Source organism: Lepidochelys olivacea (assembly GCF_965140295.1).
Source record: "Lepidochelys olivacea isolate rLepOli2 genome assembly, chromosome: 5".
Lineage (NCBI taxonomy): Eukaryota > Metazoa > Chordata > Testudines > Cheloniidae > Lepidochelys > Lepidochelys olivacea.
Genome location: NC_140415.1, coordinates 24,929,308 through 24,954,413, shown reverse-complemented (window position 1 = coordinate 24,954,413; position 25,106 = coordinate 24,929,308). Strand labels below are relative to the sequence as shown.

The following is a 25,106-nucleotide window of genomic DNA, read 5'->3' as shown; positions in this document are numbered from 1 at the left end:
AAGCTTTTGTGAGCTACAGCTCACTTCATCGGATGCATACTGTGGAAAGTATAGAAGATCTTTTTATACACACAAAGCATGAAAAAATGGGTGTTTACCACTACAAAAGGTTTTCTCTCCCCCCACTCCACTCTCCTGCTGGTAATAGCTTATCTAAAGTGATCACTCTGCTTACAATGTGTATGATAATCAAGGTGGGCCATTTCCAGCACAAATCCAGGGTTTAACAAGAATGTGGGGGGGGAGGGGCGGAAGGGGAGGATAAGAAAAAACAAGGGGAAATAGGCTTGAATAGAGGCTGGGAGTGGCTAAGTCATTATGCAAGGTAAGCTAAGTTAATTGTATCCAATTTGCAAATGAATTCCAATTCAACACTCTCTCGCTGGAGTCTGATTTTGACATTTTTTTGTTGTAATATCGCAACTTTCATGTCTGTAATTGCGTGACCAGAGAGATTGAAGTGTTCTCCGACTGGTTTATGAATGTTATAATTCTTGACATCTGATTTGTGTCCATTTATTCTTTTACGTAGAGACTGTCCAGTTTGACCAATGTACATGGCAGAGGGGCATTGCTGGCACATGATGGCATATATCACATTGGTGGATGTGCAGGTGAACGAGCCTCTGATAGTGTGGCTGACGTTATTAGGCCCTGTGATGGTGTCCCCTGAATAGATATGTGGGCACAGTCGGCAACGGGCTTTGTTGCAAGGATAGGTTCCTGAGTTAGTGGTTCTGTTGTGTGGTATGTGGTTGCTGGTGAGTATTTGCTTCAGGTTGGGGGGCTGTCTGTAGGCAAGGACTGGCCTGTCTCCCAAGATTTGTGAGAGTGTTGGGTCATCCTTCAGGATAGGTTGTAGATCCTTAATAATGCATTGGAGGGCTTTTAGTTGGGGACTGAAGGTGACGGCTAGTGGCGTTCTGTTATTTTCTTTGTTAGGCCTGTCCAGTAGTAGGTGACTTCTGAGAACTCTTCCTGCTCTATCCATCTGTTTCTTCACTTCCGCAGGTGGGTATTGTAGTTGTAAAAATGCTTGATAGAGATCTTGTAGGTGTTTGTCTCTGTCTGAGGGATTGGAGCAAATGCGGTTGTATCGCAGAGCTTGGCTGTAGACAATGGATCGTGTGATGTGGTCAGGGTGAAAGCTGGAGGCATGTAGGTAGGAATAGCGGTCAGTAGGTTTCCAGTATAGGGTGGTGTTTATGTGATCATCGTTTATTAGCACCGTAGTGTCCAGGAAGTGGATCACTTGTGTGGACTGGACCAGGCTGAGGTTGATGGTGGGATGGAAATTGTTGAAATCATGGTGGAATTCCTCAAGGGCTTCTTTTCCATGGGTCCAGATGATGAAGATGTCATCAATATAGCGCAAGTAGCGTAGGGGCGTTAGGGGACGAGAGCTGAGGAAGCATTGTGCTAAGTCGGCCATAAAAATTTTGGGATGCTGTGGGGCCATGCGGGTACCCATAGCAGTGCCACTGATTTGAAGGTATACATTGTCCCCAAATGTAAAATAGTTATGGGTAAGGACAAAGTCACAAAGTTCAGCCACCAGGCTAGTCGTGACATTATCGGGGATAGTGTTCTTGACGGCTTGTAGTCCATCTTTGTGTGGAATGTTGGTGTAGAGGGCTTCTGCATCCATAGTGGCCAGGATGGTGTTATCAGGAAGATCACCGATGGATTGTAGTTTCCTCGGGAAGTCAGTGGTGTCTCGAAGGTAGCTGGGAGTGCTGGTAGCGTAGGGCCTGAGGAGGGAGTCTACATAGCCAGACAATCCTGCTGTCAGGGTGCCAATGCCTGAGATGATGGGGCACCCAGGATTTCCAGGTTTATGGATCTTGGGTATAGATAGAATATCCCAGGTCGGGGTTCCAGAGTGTCTGTGCGGATTTGATCTTGTGCTTTTTCAGGGAGTTTCTTGAGCAAATGCTGTAGTTTCTTTTGGTAACTCTCAGTGGGATCAGAGGGTAATGGCTTGTAGATAGTGGTGTTGGAGAGCTGCCGAGGAGCCTCTTGTTCATATTCCGACCTATTCATGACGACAACAGCACCTCCTTTGTCAGCCTTTTTGATTATGATGTCAGAGTTGTTTCTGAGGCTGTGGATGGCATTGTGTTCTGCACGGCTGAGGTTATGGGGCAAGTGATGCTGCTTTTCCACAATTTCAGCCCGTGCACGTCGGTGGAAGCACTCTATGTAGAAGTCCAGTCTGCTGTCTCGACCTTCAGGAGGAGTCCACCTAGAATCCTTTTTGTAGTGTTGGTAGGGAGGTCTCTGTGGATTAGTATGTTGTTCAGAGTGTTGGACCAACAGGAGAGTGGGTTTGTGGGGGGCTGGGGGGGGGGGTGAGAAAACCTGGATTTGTGCTGGAAATGGCCCAACTTGATTATCATACACATTGTAAGCAGAGTGATCACTTTGGATAAGCTATTACCAGCAGGAGAGTGGGGTGGGGGGAGAGAAAACCTTTTGTAGTGGTAAACACCCATTTTTTCATGCTTTGTGTGTATAAAAAGATCTTCTATACTTTCCACAGTATGCATCCGATGAAGTGAGCTTTAGTTCACAAAAGCTTATGCTCAAATAAATTGGTTAGTCTCTAAGGTGCCACAAGTACTCCTTTTCTTTTTCGGAATACAGACTAACACGGCTGTCACTCTGAAACCTGTCATTTGCTGAAAATTACTTGATAAAACTTAATTAACTGATGCAGTCAATTTACAGGAAGTGAAGAAAAAGGTATGCTCCTTTAAAATTCAAATCTGTTATAATATCCTATTGAAAGAGAAACAGTTTTAGGATTTCCACTAGCATGTCACAAGTACTAGCTAGATTACCTGTAGAAATACATTTTATTCAACGTCTTCATTCATTTACCTAAACTGGTTTTCACTGCAACAGTCTTTTCCCCCCTCAAAGAGAAAATATTATGGCTATAGCATATTCAGTCTACATTCAAGGATCCCTTTAGATAATAAAGAACAGCCCCAATAAGAAAAAAGTTTTCCCCCCCAAAACAACAGGGCCACTTGATTTTTTTTAAATTCTCATGTCCCTCAAGATATTGTATGGGCAAGCAGATGTGTGTTTTAAAAAGAAAACAATTGGCAATAATTCTTGCTTCTTCTCCTCCTTTGCTTAAGTTAAGGAGAATATGAAAAATAAAATCACCCTGAAGAGAAAGTCCATCACTATGCCAGCACTTGCATCCAGACAACTCTTTATTGAGTAACTGAGCTATGATGACTTGAGTTTCTCACCCTGTCCCTTTTTGGGAGGCAGAAGTGGTATGTACATTAGAGAGTGATTTTTTCAGTAGCAGAAAGTCAGAGGAAAAAAACGGTTTGCATGAAGGAGTGAAATGAGTGGCACAGTGCTCAACTGATCATAAATGAATACTGTATACAAGATAAGTGTATAAGGGTATGGACGTGGAATATACTCTCTACTATGTTTTCAGTTTAGCTTTTGGGCCATAAGTGTCCTGGTTCATATGAATTATATAACCTATCTAGAGAGATCTCTCCATTGAGTATTATTGACAACATATTTCAGAGTAGCATCCGTCTTAGTCTGTATCTGCAAAAAGAAAAGGAGGACTTGTGGCACCTTAGAGACTAACCAATTTATTTGAGCATAAGCTTTCGTGAGCTATAGCTCACTTCATTGGATGCATAATCATAGAATCAGTGTAGGACTGGAAGGTACCTCAATAGGTCATCTAGTCCAGTCCCCTGCACTCAAGGAAGGATTAAGTAATAACTAGACCAGCGGTTCTCAAAGTGTGGGTTGGGACCCCATTTTAATGGGGTCGCCAGGAATGGCAGACTTGCTGGGGCTTGGGGCTGAAGCCAAAGTCTGAGCCTTACTGCCCAAGACTGAAGCCTTCAAGCTTTGGCGCCCCTCAGAGTGACGGAGCTTTGGCCCCCTTGCCTGGAGTGGTGGGGCTCGGGCTTTAGTCCCCCTTCCCGGGATCATGTAGTAATTAATTTTGGTTGTCAAAAGGGGGTTGCAGTGCAATGAAGTTTGCAAAACCCTGAACTAGATCATTCCTGACAGGTCTAACCTGTTCTTAAAAACCTGCAAGGACAGAGATTTCACTATCTTCCCAGGTAATTTGTTCCAGTGCTTAATTACCCTAACAGTTAGGAAGTTTTTCCTAATGTCCAACCTAACCACCCTTGCTGCAATTTAAGCTCATTGCGTCTTGTCGTATCCTCAGAGGTTAACAAGAACAATTTTCATCCTCCTCCTTGTAACAACCTTTTACAGGTTTGGAAACTATTATGTTCAGTCTTCTCTTCTCCAGACTAAACAAACCCAATTTTTTCAATCTTCCCTCACAGGCCATGTTTTCTAGATCTTTCACCATTTTTGCTGCTCTCCTCTGGACTTTCTCCAATTTGCCCACGTATTTCCCAAAATATAGCATCCAGAACTGGACACAATACTCCAGTTGAGGCCTAATCAGTGCATAGTAGAATTAGGAAGAATTACTTCTCATGTATTGCTTACAACACTCCTAATACATACCAGAATGACGTTTACTTTTTTTGCAACAGTGTTATACTGTGACTCATACTTAGCTTGTGATCCACCATGACCCCCAGATCCCTTTCTGTAATACTCCTTCCTAGGCAGTCATTTCCTATTTTGTATGTGTGCAACTGATTGTTCCTTCCCTAAATGGAGTACTTTGCTTTAGTCCTTATTGAATTTCATCCCATTTACTTCAGGCCATTTCTCCAGTTTGTCCAGATCATTTTGAATTTTAATCCTAACCTCCAAAGCACTTGTGACCCCTCCCAGCTTGGTATTATCTGCAAACTTTATAAGTGTTCTCTCTATGCCATTATCTAAATCATCAATGAAGATATTGAACAGAACCAGAGCCAGGACCGATCCCTGCGGGACTCCACTCAACATATCCTTCCAGCTCAACAGTGAACCACTGATAACTACTCTCTGGGAACGGTTTCCCAAGCAATTATACACCCACCTCACAGTAGCTCCATCTAAACTATATTTCCCTTGTTTATTTATGAGGAGGTCATGCAGGACAGTATCATAAGGCAAGATGTCCCACATCTAAAGCTTCCCCCCATCCACAAGCCTTGTTACCTTGTTTAAGAAAGTGATCAAGTTGATCCGACGTGATTGGTTCTTGACAAATCCCTGTTGACTGTTACTTTGGGACACCCAAAGTAAATGCATTTTTGGAGGCTTCTAGGCTTTTCTTGGTGCCAACGTCAGCATTTAACATGCACTGATGCAAGTGCAGCTAGAATTTTATTAAGATCTAGTGTTTCAAGTTAATAATAGCCATAAGGATTTAATTCTAGTCTAGTTCAATACCTTGTAGAAACAAGCAAAGCTTAACAGTAATGTGCTGTGGCATAGAGACAAAACAGGTTTAGGACAGGGCAGTGCTGCCATTTATACATCACAACTCATATGCAAATTTTTTTCAACAGCAGTTTCTTTAAGTTATCCACCATTTGCAAGCTTGGACTAGTGGAAAGTTTGGTATATGAATTAACCTTTAATGAAACTTAAAGGCCCCCCTAATGTGAGGGCCTTTTTTGAGGGCTTTAGATGTCAACATCCAAATCTGAAAGAAACATTTAGCTTAGGGAAACTGCACAAAAACAAGATCCAGTAGACTAAGACTACAATGAATCATTGTGGAGATGATGCTAGATCAGTGGTTCTCAAACTTCTGTACTGGTGACCCCATTCACATAGGAAGCCTCTGAGTGGAGAAACTGAAGTCACTTTTTAATATATTTAGCACCATTATAAATGCTGGAGGCAAAGCGGGGTTTGGGTTGGAAGCTGACAGCTTGCAACCCCCCCAGGTAATAACCTTATGACCCCCCGACCTCTAGTTTGAGAGTCCGTGCGCTAGACAGAGTAAGCATTTAATTACAAACATGTTTGCCAAACGTTTGATCTAGCATAAGAAGGACCAAAGGAGCCTATGCCAAAAGGGGATTTGCCCAATGAAGCTCATTTACATACATTTGTTTATCAAAAGGACCATCTTAAAGGAAATTAAAATCCTGCAGGTCTTTAAAGCCCTGAAGCATCAGTCTCACCAAACTGTAAAATACATTGCTGGGAGAGTTCCTCTAACTTGCAGAGGGAGTTTTGGCAGGAATAAGTGATACTGAGGCATCATCATGGCCCTCTGCACCCAAATTTCACCAGGAAAAGGTCCTAATTAAGTGATGACTTAGTCGAGAGCTGGAATATCTCGTCCCCTTCTCCATTTCATCCTAAATTGGCAACTGTACAACCTCTTTGGCAACATGTACATCCTAGTAGTCAATATCCATTCTGCCTGGTTTAGTATTAACTTATTTTTGTTTTGTCCTTTGTGATGAATGAGAATAAATTATTCCTTTCCTCTTTACAAGTGCCCCACTTCACAACTGTAGACAGTGATGTCTCTCGATGGAGCATGCCTACATTTCTTAATAAAGCTCATTTTCAAAAAAAGTTTTTGTAACTAGTTGCTCTTCTCCCATTTGTTTAAAAATAGTGTCCAAAACTGAATGTCGTGTTGCAATATAGATTTAATCAGTATCAAATGGAATGATTTCTCTTCCTGTTCTCTAGGACCCATTAATGAAAAAAGGACAAAGACAAAAGATCTTAACAGGAATAGGAGATTGGGGCGAAGAAAGGAACATCTTAAGGGAAAAAAATAATGCACTAGGCCAACCAAATCTGTAATGCAAAACAGGATACTTCATAATGTTACACTCTAATGCACATTCCATCATAATGAAGTGTTTAATCCCCTCATGTAATTTGTTACATAATTTAATCCATTATGTTCTTCTGAATCATCACCTTCAGCCTAATTATGTAAACTACTTAGTACATCAATATAAACTCACAGGGATCAATAAATCATGCAACCAAATAGTCTGAATCTCTCAGACCCGCTGCTAGAATGCAACTAATGCACAACGTGGAATTGGAGCATAGCTGTGATCCCCTACTGTCCAAGGACACACTCCAACTGGCCCTGTTGGCCTTTCTGCTGATACACCCAGGCAGTGTTTATCCTCATAAGGATTATAAAACCCTCATTTCCATTAAGTTAAAGCGGTGGTGAAAAGTTAGTAGATATGTGGGACATGAAGGATTAGAAAAGAAAAATTTTAAACTGCCCCTTTCCCCAAAATGGAGAGCTGCTGTTTCAACAGCCATTTTAGGTCTCCTCCCACTTTTAATGCACTTTCTAATGAGTGAGCTAAAGTGGGCCCTATTTAATAATCCAGATTTTCTTCCTTGCTCTGCTAAATTTTAAGAAGACAGAGCAAGTTAAAAATGGCTGCTGAGGCACAAACTGGTGCTGTAAGGGCAGCCAGAATTCTGGGGTCTGCTTTAAGTTGAAAACTTACCGGCCTTTAAACTTTACAGAATGTGAAGCACTGAATACGATGGCTGTGAAAAAGCATGCTTCAAATAAATCTTAAAAGAAAGCCAGAAAAAATGCACATACTGAATATTAAAGAGCAACTCCCCCCACCCCGCCCATGTTTTCACTTATTCCACTATGACATATTTTCCATGCTAAAAGAATATATTGCGTATATCCCACATTTTTTAAAAGGCTTTTTAAAACAGTTTCAAAATTACGTCAAACACGAACTAATGAGCCATAGTCCAAGAACAAAAGGCCACACCAAGGTACAGTATTAATGACATGGTGCACTTCTCCAGATGAGCTTCTCAGTTTTGCATTTGTCAGAGTTGCTATCCATTGGGTCAGCACTAAGACAACTTGCGCATGTCTGCTAAACTCCTCACTACATTTAATGGGGAACGAGGATTGAAAGCAGGGTCCTGCACAAGGCATAACTGGAGCCATATAAATGGACTTGCCTTTATTCCGACACACTCATTTTCACTGACACCACTGCATGAATACTTTAAATCAAGTGCTAGGTAAGCGGACACACTGAACTACAGAGAACACAGATCTTTAAATCATCAGTCTAGATTTGTTCCATTCATTTAGGATCACATAGCTGTTTCAGTGTTAGTATAGGATAGCAAGCGTCTTCCCGGATACTAAACGTGACAGCTTGCAGGGTATCCCTCCAGGGCTGGGAAAGAAAAAGTGTCAGAAACCAATCATACTATATTTGAAATCTACAAAAACCCTCAGTAGAGTCAGGCAGTTGAACCAGAACCAGATTGAGCTGGTATTTTATTTGAACCAGAGCTGAACCTGAACCATAAATGTGTTCTATCTACTGAACCTGAAGAGAAAAAAATTTGGGTTACCGCTTAAAACAAAGGTTCAGCAATTTTTAAGCTTCAATTTTTTTAAAATAAACTACAGTGATCTTATTTTCATTACTAAACGAGACAACAAAGTAACAAATGGGCATGTGATTGCCACCAGGAAGGCCTGCCTCCGTATAATGAGAAGAGAATGAGACTAGAAGGAGGTCAATGCACAAGAGGAGGGAGGGAGAGGGAAAGCTCAAGGAGCTGCCTGTACACCAGGAGGCAGCAAGGGGACCAGGAAATAGATAAACAATATCAGACACCCATTCCCACCAGTCCCCAGGGAGAGAGAAGAGGTGGAATGATCCCTGGGCCAAGAAGTTAATAACTCTTCAAGCCCAAGGAAAAAGGTAATGGCTCCCCAACCCTTCTCCCTCTTAGACAGGCCTCCTCTCACCATCCCCATCCCCTAGGGCATCTCCTCCCTCCAGTTGCCCCAAACTCAAATGTATCCTTTCACCAGAGGTCCAGTATAACACAGCAAATATTAGAAGATGTTATTTTAGTTTGCTAAAATAAATTGTTCATAAAAATAACTGCGTTATTTGACAACACAGAAACACTAGGAAGATACTCAAGCAAAGTTAAAAAAAATCAAAATAGTTTCAGCTCTCTTTTTTGAGATTACGTCCACTGAGATTAAAATTTGATTTGAACCAGTTTAAAGTGGTAACCAAACTCGGTTGTTGTTTTCTTTGGTGGCTTGAACTGGAACTGAACCCGAACACACTGAATGCAACTGAACCCGAACAAAACCAAAATAAATACCGGTTTGACTCCCTAAGTAGAAGAAAGGTTATACCGGATACAGTGGAGTTAATTCTAAAAAAGAAACTGGCTCTAAATTATAGTTTTATTTAATTTACGATTGGGTAAAAATGAGGACATTAGACATATCTAATGAAAATAGCTGTTGAAGTACTTCAGTTGTATCTTTTGAATTATCTCAAATTATTTGTTTAAAAAGAAAAAGGTGCATGTAAGTTCAAGTAAAACCCATATTAAAATATGGAAACGCCCACTTGAAGAAACTAGAACACACAGACTTCTATGGTAAGAAAGTCTCAAGTCATCATGAGTCATTGCCATCATTTAATATTCCTCATATGCAGAACAGAAATAGAATAGAAGTGGCAAACTGAAACAGACGAAGTGGGAAGCACACCATGACTCCATAAATACAGCCTAGGGTAGTACTGTAGAACTTGGTAGAAATGGTTTTGTGTTGCCTCTCCTAGGACAGGATGATTGCCACGCCCCCCCCCCCCACCTGCAATCTTTAAAAGCCTTTTTTCTCATGGGATGCCAGGCTGTGAGCGATTTCCTCATTTGTTCATGTTTTCTATATGATATCAAAAGGAAAGGTCTGAGGGACAGACTGTAATCCCCTGCGCTCCCGTAAGCAAGTTAGGAAGTTTTCACAAGAGGAGAAAAAGGAAAAAGGGGTAGGGAAGAGGGGAGTAAATGCCACTTTCACTTTTCCAAAGGGATGAAGAGCTCTTCTGCACAGGCGCTGTTCTCGAACACCAATCACAATGGGAAGCCCAGTGCTTTAGGTTCTGTAAGGCTTAAATCCTTGTTACAATATTATGGATTCAAAGCATTAAAGCACCCATTAAAGCAACTACCATTTCAGTTTTGCAGTGTAACTAAACCAAACCTGCATGGGGGAAAGTAGCCCCAAAGGTTTAATGAAATACCATTCTGCCTGTTTGGAGCTTGCACCATGGAATGTGGACATCCCAAAGTGCCAAAAGTCCCTTCCCGAGGGAGCTGCCAATCAGCCCAGCAATCTAGACCCATGTCACCAAATGGCCTGAAACTCTAAATAGATATTTTAAGTACAAACTGTAAATACAGCTCTGGAACAGAAAAAAATTGTTTAGCCTGTAATGCATTAGGACGAAGGGAAAGAGGGACCATTTTCAGGCTGATCATTATTTTGTAGTTGCAGCTACTAAGGCCAATTTGCAAATGGAACGTGCTCCCAGCGAATGGTCTGTGTCTTCCTCATCCCTTGAGGACACTGAAAAAAAAGTTTTAAAAGTAGGCAGACTTACGCAGTTTTGCCGTCACTATCCTGTTTGGTGGCACTGGCTCCCTTTTTCCCCAGCAGTGAAGCCACTTTCTCTGGATCTCCATTCTCCACAGCTTGCAGCAGCCGGTCGTCATTCTTATTCCACTCATTAGTCTGCAGTAAAAGAAATATTTAAGAGAAATCAATGCCAGCAATATTTCCATGCTGCGCTGAATGACTATGCATACGTTTGCCATCTATCACAGTTAAAATAAAAGCCAAGCAAGAAACCACACACTGAAGAGCTGGCACTTGATAAAGACCCCTATGAATAACTTAAAATGGATCATGTGGTGCATGATTTCAAGGACTAGCAATAGCTCAAGTCAGATCAGATGGATTTCTTTTAAACTAGTGAGATAAGGAGTGAGTGCACTGCAATTTTTTAGGTCAATCCCAGTCGGTCAATCTACAGCACAGCACTTAAAGGAGAGAGCTAGCGTAGAAAAGTTGCTCTGTAAAGCAGTACTGCAGAACTAAATCCATTTGGACCCTCATTAAGATTCAATGAGGTTCATACATGAACTCTTCACTTCTCTAGTTCATTGTTTTTGTTTTAGAGCTCTGCTGGAGTTGCCAGGAGCTACCTTTTTAATCCCATGATACACGAGACAAGACTACCTGGGAGGCATACCCTTAGCTGATTCAGCAAACAAAAGCCCCCTCCCCATACCACTGTGTGCCTGTAGAAACCTTTTCAAGAGAAGCGTTTTCTGCAGCTCCCAGTAGCACAGCAGACCAATAGGCGGAGAGATCTCCCTTTGCAGATTATAACCACTTGTATTGCATTTTTATTCCCCTGCCACGTGTAAACCTCTAACCCAGACAGGTATTCCAGCCCTACCTTCGAATGCTGCAGACAAGAGAACACCACCAAGTATTTTAATCTTTACCAAACAATCCATTAGTCCCCTTTCTCTGGAGGGGTCTTTTCTCTGATTAGTGACAGAAGATTGCACATTCTGGATCATTTTAGAGCACAAGGACCACTTAAAAAACAAAACAGCACCAGAACCTCATTCCCTGTACTTGAGCTATGGATCCAGTTGGCCAATGGGGAGGAGAGTGGGAAAACACACCTGTTTGATTACCCCCAAAATCCCTTCTACATCCCCACCTTACAACCAGGAAGAACACTAAACTATAATCCCAGCAAGAGAGTCTTCTGTTTGCACAGAAGTCAAAGCCTTTTTTTTTTTTTTACACTAACATTACACATCCAGTGAGGAGGCTCTTTAAATAGACTATGGTTGTTCCCAAAAACAGTTAGCTCTTGAACTCAAATGCTCTCAGGAGGTACTACATCAGAACCAGATCAGTGCCTTTTTGATAGGTGCTGAATCCACATTAGTGGGTCACTTGGAAAACCTGCAGCCTATGAAACTCTTAGGCATGGAACTCTCCACAGTGACAGACAAGCAATCACGGAGCCTAGTTTTCCCAATGGACCAGAAATATTGATGTTTCTCTGTTTACACATGTGCAAAATAAGTCAGGGTTCTCACTAATCTAAATTAGGTGCATGCTAGGTATAAAAGCACAACTAAAGACATCCTGAAAAATGGAATGGGTAGAAGCTGGTCAGAAAGAGCATGAGCCTGCACACATGCATACTTCAGTCAAAGTCTTCAAAAATACAGTTCAAGTAATTTCTTATGGGAACAGAAGCATCAGGTCTGAAGATAACCTACAAGTTACTGGGAGTTGAAAAACTCCAAGCAGAGTGAGCAATTAGGACGGACAAGCAGACAGACAGCATGTGAAGGGACTGAGTCTGGAACGATGGGAGCCAGGAACAGCAGTGGTGTCAAAGGGAAGTGGCAAGCAGACAAAGGAGGAAAGCGCACTGGGAGCCTGTGGAGTGCAAGTGAGATGGCTAGTCCAGCATATTATATTCTTAATATGGAGCACAGCTGTGGCATACGCTATTGTAGAATCTAAAGCATTAGTTATACCAGCAAATTTTGATTCTCTCTTGCAAACAGACTAAAATGAAGCTTGTCAAAAAAATTTTAAAGGATAACTAAAAGGACTCTCCACCTAAAAGTTACTTTTCTGTCTTACCTGTAATAGTAGTTAAAAAAAATCCATCACCTAAGATTACTGCAAGATTTCTCTGTTTTTCAGTTTGTTTACCCTGTGTGTTTGACTGCAATTTGTGTCCAACTAGTTTACTGGGTTAACTTACTCTTATGGATTTTTTTTTTTTTACAAAACAGGGAGAAAAAAAATATTTAGAATTGGAAAGTGTGATGGTAAAGTTACAAAAACTAGCATTCGAATTCCAAGGCAGAAGCAACACCTGCAAGTATTTCATTAATTTTTTTGAAATGGAGTAGATTTTAAAATTGACAGTGCCCCTTTAAACTTGGCAACATGAAACACTAACCTACATTTCCACAAAAGGAAGATGAAAGGACCTAATCTTTAAGCACATTTCATGTCCTGAAATGACCAGTTCTAGTTCTCAAATATTGGAGATTAAGCTACAGGAAAAAGATTAAGATTAAGACTGTTACTGAAAATCCTTGGCAGCATGAACCTTGATATAACTACAGGGCTGCTCAATAGTTTAGAATATAATCAAATCCTGGAGAACCAGTTAAGAGGGGATTTAAATATTAACCTATAGCAAGTAACTAAAATTGAAACGTTATTTGATTATATGCCAACGATTAGTTTGGCAGTATTCTGTCATATGCAAGTCACCACGCTAGAACCCCAACGCCATACACAGTTTATTCTAATCCTGATTTCAGTTTTTTAATTTCTCCCTAGTGTGTTAGTGACACTAAGATCACTGTATGCAAGAGGCACTGATCCCATGTTCAGTCACATGCCTCATTAAAATTTCAGACCTGATTTCAATATAGCTGGGTCCTAAAATTATGTGCCGATATTCATCTAGTGTGAAAGATGTGCATGAAGATTTACAGACCTTAAACTTGTAAAGCATGAAGTGTTTTGAATCCAGCTCTTATTCTGTACAATGGTGCCAAGCTTATTTTAACAACAAAACATTGTACAGTACAGAATTACTCTTTTAAAAAGGAGAGGGGCAGTACTTTATCTTGTAATACTCAGTTTTCAACCTTTTTTTTCCATAACACAATGTATGCACATATATTATACAACTGAGATTGGAGAAGGGTTGCATTGTTCACCTGATAGCTCCTATTAACACGTGAAACTGCTAAGGTGATTCTACTCTACCTAAAAATTAAACAGTCTTGAACTTGGACAAGTTAATTAATGCTCTCTCTCTCAGGGAGAAAACTTATCTTTGTTAATCGGACATGAATATCAAGACTACAAGGTTACTGACATACTGACTATTTAAAAAAGAAAGGGTAATTTTTCCTTTTTTGAGGGGAAGGAAGTAGATGATGGAGGTAGAGCAGCAAGATCTATATTTGGATATAGCAGAATGAGCACAGTGAAAACAGCTTCTCAAACTATTTAATACCTCCTCTTCTCACCACTGAAGCTATTCCTAGTTTTAGCAATCCTGAGTCATGGAGAATGGGCCACTACACTAATCAGCTTGAATTAATTCGGCCAATTTTATGATTTTAAGATTTTTTTAAATGAAAGTATAACCATATTTTTGACACATATATTTAAGATCACTTAACACATTAACTAATAGTGTACAACAGGTGCATTCTACTTTAAAAGGCTAACTAACCCCTTTTAAATTACTGTTTAGAAAGTAGTCCCTTCTCTATACTCAAGCAGCAATGAACTCATTGAAGTTATAGTTAGGATACAAGGCCTGTTATGTTTTTAAACTGGATCAAAAGTTATATTCATTTAAATGTAATGAAAATTATATGAATCTCTGAGAGACACCAGCATATTAGCAAAATGAAGTGACAGATGGTAACCTTATACTATGCTACAGTTGTCACCTAAAACAGAAACTAGATACCTATAAAGTATACTTTAGACAATTTGGTACTTTTATTTATTTTTCCTCACCATTGTATTTAAAATCACTAATATGCTTAAGAATAAACAGAAAAACACCATGAAAATCCTCAAGACCTCTAGCTTAAGAATGAACTCCACCCCACAATCCATCTCTTTGCTCAGTCTATCCACTGCCTCCCGTAAAGCCTGGGAGAAGAGAAGTCCAGCAGCATGCCCTGACGATCACCATACCTGGGATCTGGCAGACTAATAGGTGAGTGAGGCGGATAATTTTGAAGTAAAGGCCCTCAGTGTAGAACACTGCTGCTAGCCGACTTGCATTGAAGCGTGTGGACTGTAAGAACTGCGTACTTCATGTAGCCAGGATCCAGTCATCAACTAGTACCCAAGACAGATCATGAAATACAGGTCTCTGAACAGAGGCCAAGACATTTTCCACTAGGTACAATTTCTGAATCTCTTGAAGGCTTAGCCTGAGGGCATTGTAGTAACCCAATCAATGACCATGGAGACGCCTACCTGAAAGGAAACAGAAAGCACTTTTGATAACTGTCACTGCCCAGGTATTTAGAAGCAGTCAGGGATCCAATAACTTTTGCAACAACTGGGAGGCAAACCCAGCACCCTCACTCCAGGGTGCACATACAGTTTCTACCTTTTCCCCAGCACGGTATTTCACTTACTCTGAGTGCTCCCATTCCTTTCTGCGTTGAGTTTTATCCAGCTAGCCCTCATCTACACCCAAAAATCTCCATTAGATACCAGGCAAGTGATTCCGCTACACTAGCAGGCAGGAAGAGATGGTAATGTAAGAATGGGTGTCAGCGCCCTGATGAAGCCATAGGCTCATGGACTCCCCTATAAACACTGAACAGGAAGGAGAGCAAGATGGAATCCTGGGGGGAACCCTGTATATGAGCCCTCAGGACAAAAGAGAAAGGCCTGACCCAATATCCATTAGAGTCAATAGAGAGGCTCCTTTTGATTTAAAATGTTTTGAATCAGGGAGTAATTCTTAATTCCTCAGTTCTCCCAGAAGGAATGGATTGGAGCCACATATCCACATTCTCACTAACAAAAAAAAACAAAAAACAAAACAAAGAAAAACACCCTGTTCTCAAAAAGGGTGGCGGAGAATTGTGCTGGCACTGATTTGTAGTTAGCAAAAAATTCTCCATCAGTGGACTGGGGTTGAGCAGCACTAGTGCTGTGACTGGTATAAACATGTATACAGGGGGAAGAGGATGTGATGCTGTATGACTGAAATAGGACCACAAATATCATTAATATTGGCACTGTTAGACAATTGCAACAAATCTTGTACAAAGTATATCATGAAAGGTGTCAATGGAAAATTTATGATTTGCTAAATAAGTTTGTCCTGCATGTGCCCCATTTTTGCATTTTGAAAAGGTGAACCCTAGTTCACCTAGTTCCCACCTACCTAACTACCCTTTCAGCCACCCTCAACACTCACCTACCGAGTTTTTGGCACCTCCATGACCAATCACAGCCAGTGCTCAAGGTAAGGCACGTTGACCGTAAGCTTAAATTTATGCTTATATGCAAGTTATTTGAAAATATACAAGTTAGCACATTAAGTAATTTGAATGAGATCTTCCAGAAGGTTAAAACACATTGACAGGTTGGGGTCTGTGGGAAAGCTTGCCCTGCTGTGGCTGTGCTGTCAATACAGAGGACTTCATTCTCCAGTAGTACTGTTAATCTAACCCCTTTCTGCAGCAACATATGTACAGGAATTTTTTTAAGCAATGTTTATGGCTAAAAGCAAATGTATGAATATGCAGACTGGCAAATGGAATAATTTGAAAGGCACATCTCATGAAGCTGCACAAAAAACTTAGCAGCGTGAGTTTATAAAGTAAACTTAAGTTTGCAGGATCAGAGCCTGAAAAAGCCTGTGCGTGTATTTTGGTGCAAGAACAAATCACTCTCTTCTTCAGGCAGTGTGCCAACCAGCTACCAGCAGCTTCCTTTTAAACACACTTAACATTCTGTACCGTGATAACGGTTTGTGTACCTCTGAATGCCTGAGCAGATCAAGTGTGCATTTCAGCTTAATGAAACAGATTCAACCTTCTATCTAGGCTTTTCTCAGACTATTTTTTAAATTTCCAATGCATTTTTCTTTTAGACACACCTCCAACATAATATTATAGTAAAACTGAACTGGATACTAAAAAATTAGGCATTACATACCAGGAGACAAAATAACATGGATACGAAGCCTATAAAGTCTATGTTTTGGGTAAAATGGAAAGTTTTAGAATTTTTAGACAAAACTTTAATTCTTCTATTTAAGATTTTCTTGTCTTGTTATGCTGAGGGTTGAGCAATCCCACTGCTTCACTGAAACTGTTGGGCATGATAGCTGCCTTGCATTCAGGCTAAAGGATGGAACGATTACATGCCGCTTTCTTTAGCAATAGTTGAAACAATGGAAAACCACTGCCCAAGGATCAGACCACATGTGGGCAGTGGCTGAACCATGTAGACAAAGGGGTTTCCCAGGAGTCTGATAACTAGGGATTGATTTGATTGCAGCTGTGTCTGTGAGAGAGAAGCAAGGGAACCACCACAGAAGCACACAGAGAAGGCAGCACGGAAGCCACAGAGAAAAGCTAAGAGAGCTTTTGGGTAAAGTGCTACCTTGGAAGAGGCTTGAAACTGTGACTAAAGAAACTGCCTCCTGCTGTTTGATTCCAACTATGTTCAGGTAAACAGAGTTGTACGTTTTTTGTAAATAAACAAACAGGACTGTGTCAATACTACCAGACACCATCAATTTCTCTTCACAGAAACCTGCAAAACTTTGGCGGCGGCGGGGAGGAATATAACCACTCAATCCAAAAGGGGTAACAGTATATTATCAAAAAAAGAAAAGGAGTACTTGTGGCACCTTAGAGACTAAAATCTATTTGAGCATAAGCTTTCATGAGCTACAGCTTACTTCATCGGCTGCATGCAGTGGAAAATACAGTGGGGAGATTTTATAGACACAGAGAACATGAAACAATGGGTGTTACCATACACACTGTAACAAGAGTGATGGTAACACCCATTGTTTCATGTTCTCTGTGTCTATAAAATCTCCCCACTGTATTTTCCACTGCATGCAGCCAATGAAGTGAGCTGTAGCTCATGAAAGCTTATGCTCAAATAAATTTGTTAGTCTCTAAGGTGCCACAAGTACTCCTTTTCTTTTTGCGGATACAGACTAACACGGCTGCTACTCTGAAACCAGTATATTATCAGTATAGGGTTTTCTTACTATATAACTACATTCAACACAAAACCTCTGGAACCCAGATTATTCCCACCCCAGTTATCCAGAATTCTCAAAAAGAAAAAAAACCCAGCATTATGCACTCAAAATCATTAAGCCTTTATGCCTGTAGGATTTGAGTGCTGCGGCCTCTTTCCTGCAGAGCTTGCACATTGCAGGCCTTTGACCCCAGTAGCATCTGTTTAGCTTAAACCTTAACTTTCCAAATGAAACAGTGTCCCTCCTCACCCATTTTCACCTTCCCTTTATCTTCAGATGAGAGGTTGTGCTGTACTACAGTGATCACCTATCTCCACAGTCACACCGTCTTTCTAATGTCTTCCAAGTTAGCTATTTAAGGATCTGACAAATCCACAAAAAGCAAGAAAAAAAATATCAAAAAGTTATGACTGAAATTCCATCCCTGGATCAGAAATCCTCAAATATAGGTTACAGCTGGGTTTGATCATCAAGTTGCCAAATTATGTCCCCAGTTATACCCATTCAACCTCATCTACTTCAGGAGTACAATAGAACCTCAGAGTTACAAACACCAGAGTTACGAACTGACCAGTCAGTCAACCACAAATCTCATTTGGAACCGGAAGTTCACAATCAGGCAGCAGCAGAGACAAAAACAAACCAGAACAAAAAAAAAAAAAGCAAATACAGTAGTGTGTTAAATGAGAACTACTAAAATAAATAAATAAAGACAGAGCAGCATTTTTCTTCTGCATAGTGAAGTTTCAAAGCTGTATTAAGTCAATGTTCAGCTGTGAACTTTTGAAAGAACTACTAATATTTAGTTCAGAGTTATGAACATTTCAGAGTTACAAACAACCTTTATTCCCATGGTGTTTGTAACTGTGAGGTTCTACTGTAGTTACAAGCAAGGATGGAACTGGCCTTCAAAACCCAAAGCAAAGTGTTTTGCAATACCTTCAATAGTCAGCAAAGGAAATGTGGAGCTTGCAACTATGCAGATCCATTAGCCAAAGGGATCACTCAGAAGGAGACCACCAGTGCAGCTGTTACTAATATAATCTGATAGCAGCTACTGTACTGCTGTCTAGCCTGAGAGGTTACCTCCTCTCTTCCCCCAACTCCTGCATGGTTCCCCTGAGCAAAGCCCATTTGCTCCTATGTTTGTATTACATATCACATTAATAAAAAAAACATTACATTTAGTGCTGAGTCACTGAGAAGATATGCTTCATTACTGGGATTGTTTAGATAATCAACTTGGTAGACTGTGTAACTGCTGAAATAGTTTAGCCAGGAATACTCTGTTAAAGAGTAAACACAAGTTTTAAAATACAAATGAAGTCTTAACATGAAGGTAACTAACAAACTGTTCTTGTAAAAGATCATTACTACAGTATCATTACAATATCATTACTAGGTAAGAAACTCACTGAATAAAATGAAAATGAGGACTTGTGGCACCTTAGAGACTAAAAAATTTATTTGAGCATAAGCTTTTGTGAGCTACAGCTCACTTCATCGGATGCATCACGAAAACTTATGCTCAAATGAATTTGTTAGTCTCTAAGGTGCCACAAGTCCTCCTTTTCTTTTTGGGAATACAGACTAACACGGCTGCTACTCTGAAAACTGAATAAAATGTAAAATTGCTACATCCTTACGCATATCAGCCTTGTCTTTTTGTTGAGCAAAGTGTGAGTCCCATAGCCACCGGTCAAGTAATCAAGTTAAATGTCAGCTATGTTAAGTTTACTGATGTTCTCAAGAAAGAAAAGGGAACAGTCCTTGCGGTAAAGTGATAGTAGTTGTGTTATAACTGTAGTGCTTTACATTTGCAAAGCACTGAACAAACATTAACTATGTTTGTTTGCCAAGGAAAAAACTATCTATAGGAGAGGATATAAGTGACCTTGCATTGTTGTATGTCTGTTGGAGGCAGGTTGTGTTATCTCCACTGAAATCGGAACTACAGGCAAGCTGAGCAGCAAATTAAAATTCCTGGTATTTTCAAAGTCAGTGACTCATCATTTGGAAAGGAAAGGAGTGGAAGGCCTTGTCTACAACAAAATCAGCTTTTGTTGACAAAACAGCAGAGGTGTACACACTACAGTGCTCCTCCAGCCGACAAAACTCTCCTGCTTTGTCAACAAAATAATACCACCGAGTCAAAAGGCGTAGAGCTTTTTGCAGCAAAGTTAGATTGACAAAGTTTCAGTGTAGACACCGTGCTTGGTTATTTCACCAGAAATGGCTTCCAGGTGGTGTCCCACAATGCCCATCCTGACCACTCTGGTGAGTAGCTCGAACTCCGCTGCCCTGCGCCCAGGCATAGGCGCCAACTTCTCCTGGTGCCTGTGGGTGCTCGCACCCACCCCGCCCCGACTCCATCCCTACCTTGCCCCCTCCTGCCCCTGTCCCGCCCCCTTTCCCCAAAGTCCCCACCCCAACTCCGCCCCTTCCTGCCCCTATTGAACTCCTTCCCCAAATCCCAGCCCCACCTCCTCCTCTGAGCGTGCCACATTCCCACTCTTCCTCCCACCCACAGCTTGTTATGCTGCAAAACAGCTGTTTTGCGGCAGCAAGCGCTGGGAGGAGGAGAAAGGAGAAGGCGTGCTCAGGGAAAGAGGCGGAGGTGAGCTGTGGCGGGGAGCTGCTGGTGGATGCAGAGCACCACCAATTTTTCCCCGTGGGTGCTCCAGCCCCAGAGCATCCACGGAGTTGGTGCCTATGCACCCAGGTACACAGGCATCTGCCCCTCCCCCTTTAAAGGCCTGGGAATGTTTTAAATTCCACTTCCTGTTTGCTCAGTGTGGAGAGCTCACATCGTATCTTCCCAGCTGACCCTGGCAACTCCATGCAGCAAACGCTCTCCCGCTTGGAGCATACCTGAGTTGTTGGATCTGCTGGCACTGTGGGGAGAGGAGGCTGTGCAGTCCCACCTTTGCTCCAGCCATAGGAACTTCACTACCTATGGGCAGTTTTCTCGTGACATGTTGGATAAGGACTACAAACAGGACACACCTCAGTGCCGTGTGAAGATCAAGGAGCTGATGCAGGTGTACCAGGGCAGCTCTCATTTTGGTGTCCTTGCACTACAATGCTGGGGAGAGCTCTGCACATTGTTCCAGAAAGGTGGCTTTCCACTTCCAAAAGTTCTGCAGCCACTGCTCGTCATCTCAGACCTGCATAACGATGCGATCCCACCACTCAGTGCTCGTTTCCTGAGCCCAACAGCGACAGTCCACCATGTGAAACTGCTTCACAAATACCAAAAGTAAAACCGGTGTTGTTTCTTTCCATGGCACAAAGCAGGGCAGGCACCACAGATTCCTGTTCAGAGCTCATGATATACTACATGATTAGCCACATTGTGTTCGTAACACTGACCACAGCAGTAGAGAGCAGTGCAGGATCCATCCTTTCAGGCAGAGATGGCAGGAGCACAATAAACAGGGGCCATTGAAACATGGCACAAAACATAGTCGGAAGCCCCTGAAATGATGGGACAGAAAAAAATGCATCATGGGACATTGAGCCCGCACCTCTGATGCACTGCGATCCACTCCGCCTTCCCACAACTCCTAGCTGCAGAAGGTGGGGAGTTGGACTGTGGGATAGCTACTCACAGTGCACTCCTCTCACTGTCTATGCTAGAGCAACAACTGTGGACGCACTGCACCGACAGAAAGAGCGTTGTGTGAACATGCACGCGTGATGTAATTATAGTGGTTACTGATCGTCGCCGTGACTTAACTCTGTAGTGTAGACATAGCCTTTGAGACTGGCTAGATGAATGACTGTGCCACAGCCAACCCAACCATCACCAGATCATGCAGGACTTTATAAGAAAGCCTCAGAAAACAAACGACCATTCCATTTCTTTTCTTGAGTGAGAAGTATGATGGAGGAGTTTGTATGAAAGGCAGAGTTTAGAGGGAATGTGGTCATATGGGAAAACATCCTCAAAAGATAAATGTTTTGGGAGAGGTCCAAATTCATAATTTGTTTTTACTGAAAATCTTATACTCTATGTTCCACTGAAGTATTTCTGTGTTAAGCCATTTCAAGGAGCTTGTGAACTCTCTGCTGAAAGGTGCTATGTACATTAACTTTATAACACGCCAGATCTGAACGGCAACTCTGGGAGTGATTGTCAACAAAATGGAATGCAGAGAAATTATCACAACAAATTTATACCAAGGAAATAGTTTATAATTTACACCTCAACATTTAATGGTTACATCAGAAATCCTATTTTCCCAGTTTAACCTGGCCATTGTGTTCCCTTTCCCTTTTTTTTTTTTTTTTGTTTGACTACAATGGCTGACATTTAACATTTTCAGTAACAGACTAAACACTTGCCACAGATGAGGCAGTCACTCTATTAAATGCAAACGAGCAACAATTTTTAGGGTGGAAATCAAATCAGGCAAACCAAATAATCTGTAAAAAGAAAAGGAGGATTTGTGGCACCTTAGAGACCAACAAATTTATTTGAGCATACGCTTTCGTGAGCTACAGCTCACTTCATCGGATGCATTCAGTGCTGTAGCTCATGAAAGCGTAGGCTCAAATAAATTTGTTGGTCTCTAAGGTGCCACAAGTCCTCCTTTTCTTTTTGCAGATACAGACTAACACGGCTGCTACTCAAACAAATAATCTGTGACCATTTTACAAGAAATTTTAATCCATTGTTGTATTCTCTGTTGCGCCTTATACCTATATAAACCCTATACTGCTTATTCCCCTTTCCCATTAAAACTTTACAATAATGATGCTAAAATACATTAAATAGAAGAGGCCAGTTAGAGTCAGACACTAGCTTTCATTTGTTCACATAAAAAATGAAATCCAGCCCTTTCATTGGGGGAGGAGCAAGGGTTCTTTCATTAACTTTAAACAGTTCTACTGACTTGATCTGAGCATGCAGTCATCTTGGTGCTAACTGTGCTCTTTCATCCGCTGTTGAGAAATAGGTTACTTAATCAAAACTGCGATAGTTGCTCAAAAGAGAAGAGAGATCCTGAAGTAACAAGAATGGAATAAAATGAGGTTTAAATCACTGACAGTAAGCTAGCGTATTGGCAACATTTCAAGCCACCTCCCATTGTTTATCAAATCACACATCACCAATAAAGTGACTGGAGATTTATCTTTGTTTGACAAAGGATGGGCAGTTTCCCCACCACATGCAACTGATCATTCTCAGTAAGTCAGAAAGTGGTTAGACCAAGAATGATCAGTGTATCTGAACAAATGAAATACTATATCTTTTTTTATGGGCCTTTAAAGAAAAAAACCCCAAAACAACCTAAAATCCTTTTTTAAAAGCACTTCCCTTTGAAGTCATGGTTTTCCATTGATCTACTTTTTCTTCCATTTCTAAGGATTTGGAATACAGTATATATGCAGTCAGAGCATTGTTTTTCCTTGAAATTAACATCAGATTGTGATACTATTAATAAGTGTCTGCTGCCGGATACAAAGATGTCTCTCATTTCTAGAGAAATCCCTAGTGATGGCACAACACAGATCAGATAAATTGATTAATATAAATGTTTTCAAACTGCGTTCCACAGACTATCATGAATCCTTAGGTTTTCCTTGTGATCCCTAGAATAAAACATATGTAAGACACACAGCGGGATACCGAGGGAGGTTTGGAAAGGAGGTGGTCTGCAAAGAGGTTTGCAGAATTTAAAAAAAAGATGGAGAACTACTAAATTAATGGACTAACTATGAATAGGGGATGGCACCCACTTTTGAAATGCAGATTTGTTTAAGGTTAGGATTTCCAGAGAAGCCTAAAGAAATTAGGCACCCAACTCCAATTAAATTGCAAAGGAATTGAGAACTTAACTTTCTTAGTCTCCTTTAAAACAGAAGTAAAAATCTATTAAAAAAATATCAAGCCTTAAAGCTAGATAGGGCCAGCAAATACCATATACAGATAATCTAATCTGACTTTGGATCAGGTAAAGGGCATGTTTTGAAAACTTTCAGCAGCAAATAGCACACCACTAAATCATTATTCCCATGAGCTATAGGGATACAGGCAGTTATGCAAACAACTTTCTATACAGGTTTCAGAGTAACAGCCGTGTTAGTCTGTATTCGCAAAAAGAAAAGGAGTACTTGTGGCACCTTAGAGACTAACCAATTTATCTGAGCATAAGCGTAGCTCATGAAAGCTTATGCTCAAATAAATTGGTTAGTCTCTAAGGTGCCACAAGTACTCCTTAACTTTTTATACAGTTATTGTGTAAACAGCTATGCAACATGGACCCTGAAAAATTAAATGTGTAAATGTGGTGTCCTGCAACACCACATGCCTTCATAACCATGAGACTCGAATAAGTTCTTTGGGGCAGGCACTAAGGGTGTGTCTACACTGCAATAAAACACTTGGAGCTCCCAAATGTCTATACAACAATTTTATAGGCCCTGAGTCAGCTGTAGGTGTTTTACTGCAGTGTAGATATACGTTAAGCCCTGGTTTACACTACACAGTTAGGTCACATCCATTCAGGTCTGTGCATATCGTCACCACTCAACTATTAATTCACATAGCATTCTCTTAGCAGGACTTCTCTTGTTAACTCAGCAGCACTTCTGCTTGCCGGTTTGAGCAACTGAGCATGCTACATCCACTCAGATCTTTACTGGCCTCCTTGATCCCCTTCTTCACTAGAATCACTGCTCAGAGACCACCATGTTTAATGGATCTCTCTTGTGTTTGGCGAGCAGGTAGCCCAACCTTGGTTGTGTTGGAACCTGCTTCTCTGACATCCACCTCAATCTGTTCCTCACTGCTCTTAATTCCACTCCTTTCCCTGCATATTACTAAGACAAGTATTAGTATTCCTACTACTCTTCTCTACCCCTACACAAACTTTGCAGTTTGTGTTTGAAGAAGGTAGTTATGTTATAGTTTTTTTAGATGGCTTCCATTATGATGAAGTAGACTCAGTACATGTATGTAGCAAGCTGGGGTGGACTTTATAAATAGATTAGAGTTAAACATAAGACTGCAGTACCAGTCTATGCTGACTAGTTCAAATGTGACAAGATGATCATCTCTAAGAATTGTGAATACTGTAAACATTCTCCTAGCCACTTTTGTATTACACTATATATAGTACAAATATCCATTTGAGATCACATGGTCTGTTCTTTCAGCATGATAGATGAGCCTTGTCTGCAAATTAAAAAAAATTGCTAAACAATGAGCAACTTGCCTAATAGAGTTCCATGATCATAGATAAACAAGTTATCTTCCAAAATACATACCTATCAGAGGAAAGCAGGGAAAGCATGAGAAGCAATAGAGAACTAAAAAGGTTAATTTTAAAGACACATTCAGAATTATTTTTGATATCTACTATACTGCAGAGTCTGATAGTCTTGTAGTTTTCAGAAGGAATCCAATTTGAGATTTTGATATGAATTTTGAAAACTATTCTGAGCAGTAAAAACATTGTCTATTTATAACTGAAGAAACTATCAGTT

The 25,106-nt window shown here is 40.9% G+C and overlaps 1 protein-coding gene across 5 annotated transcripts in view; it reads right to left on the bottom strand.

Annotated features, from left to right (window-relative positions):
- The window catches only part of RAI14 (retinoic acid induced 14), a 133,663-nt gene that overhangs the window by 53,279 nt on the left and 55,278 nt on the right, over positions 1-25,106 (bottom strand). For all 5 annotated transcript variants that reach the window (XM_084627923.1, XM_084627920.1, XM_084627924.1 and 2 more), the window contains exon 3: positions 10,377-10,507. In XM_084627923.1, the coding sequence (XP_084484049.1) occupies positions 10,377-10,507 (131 nt within the window). The remainder of the gene's footprint in view (positions 1-10,376; positions 10,508-25,106) is intronic.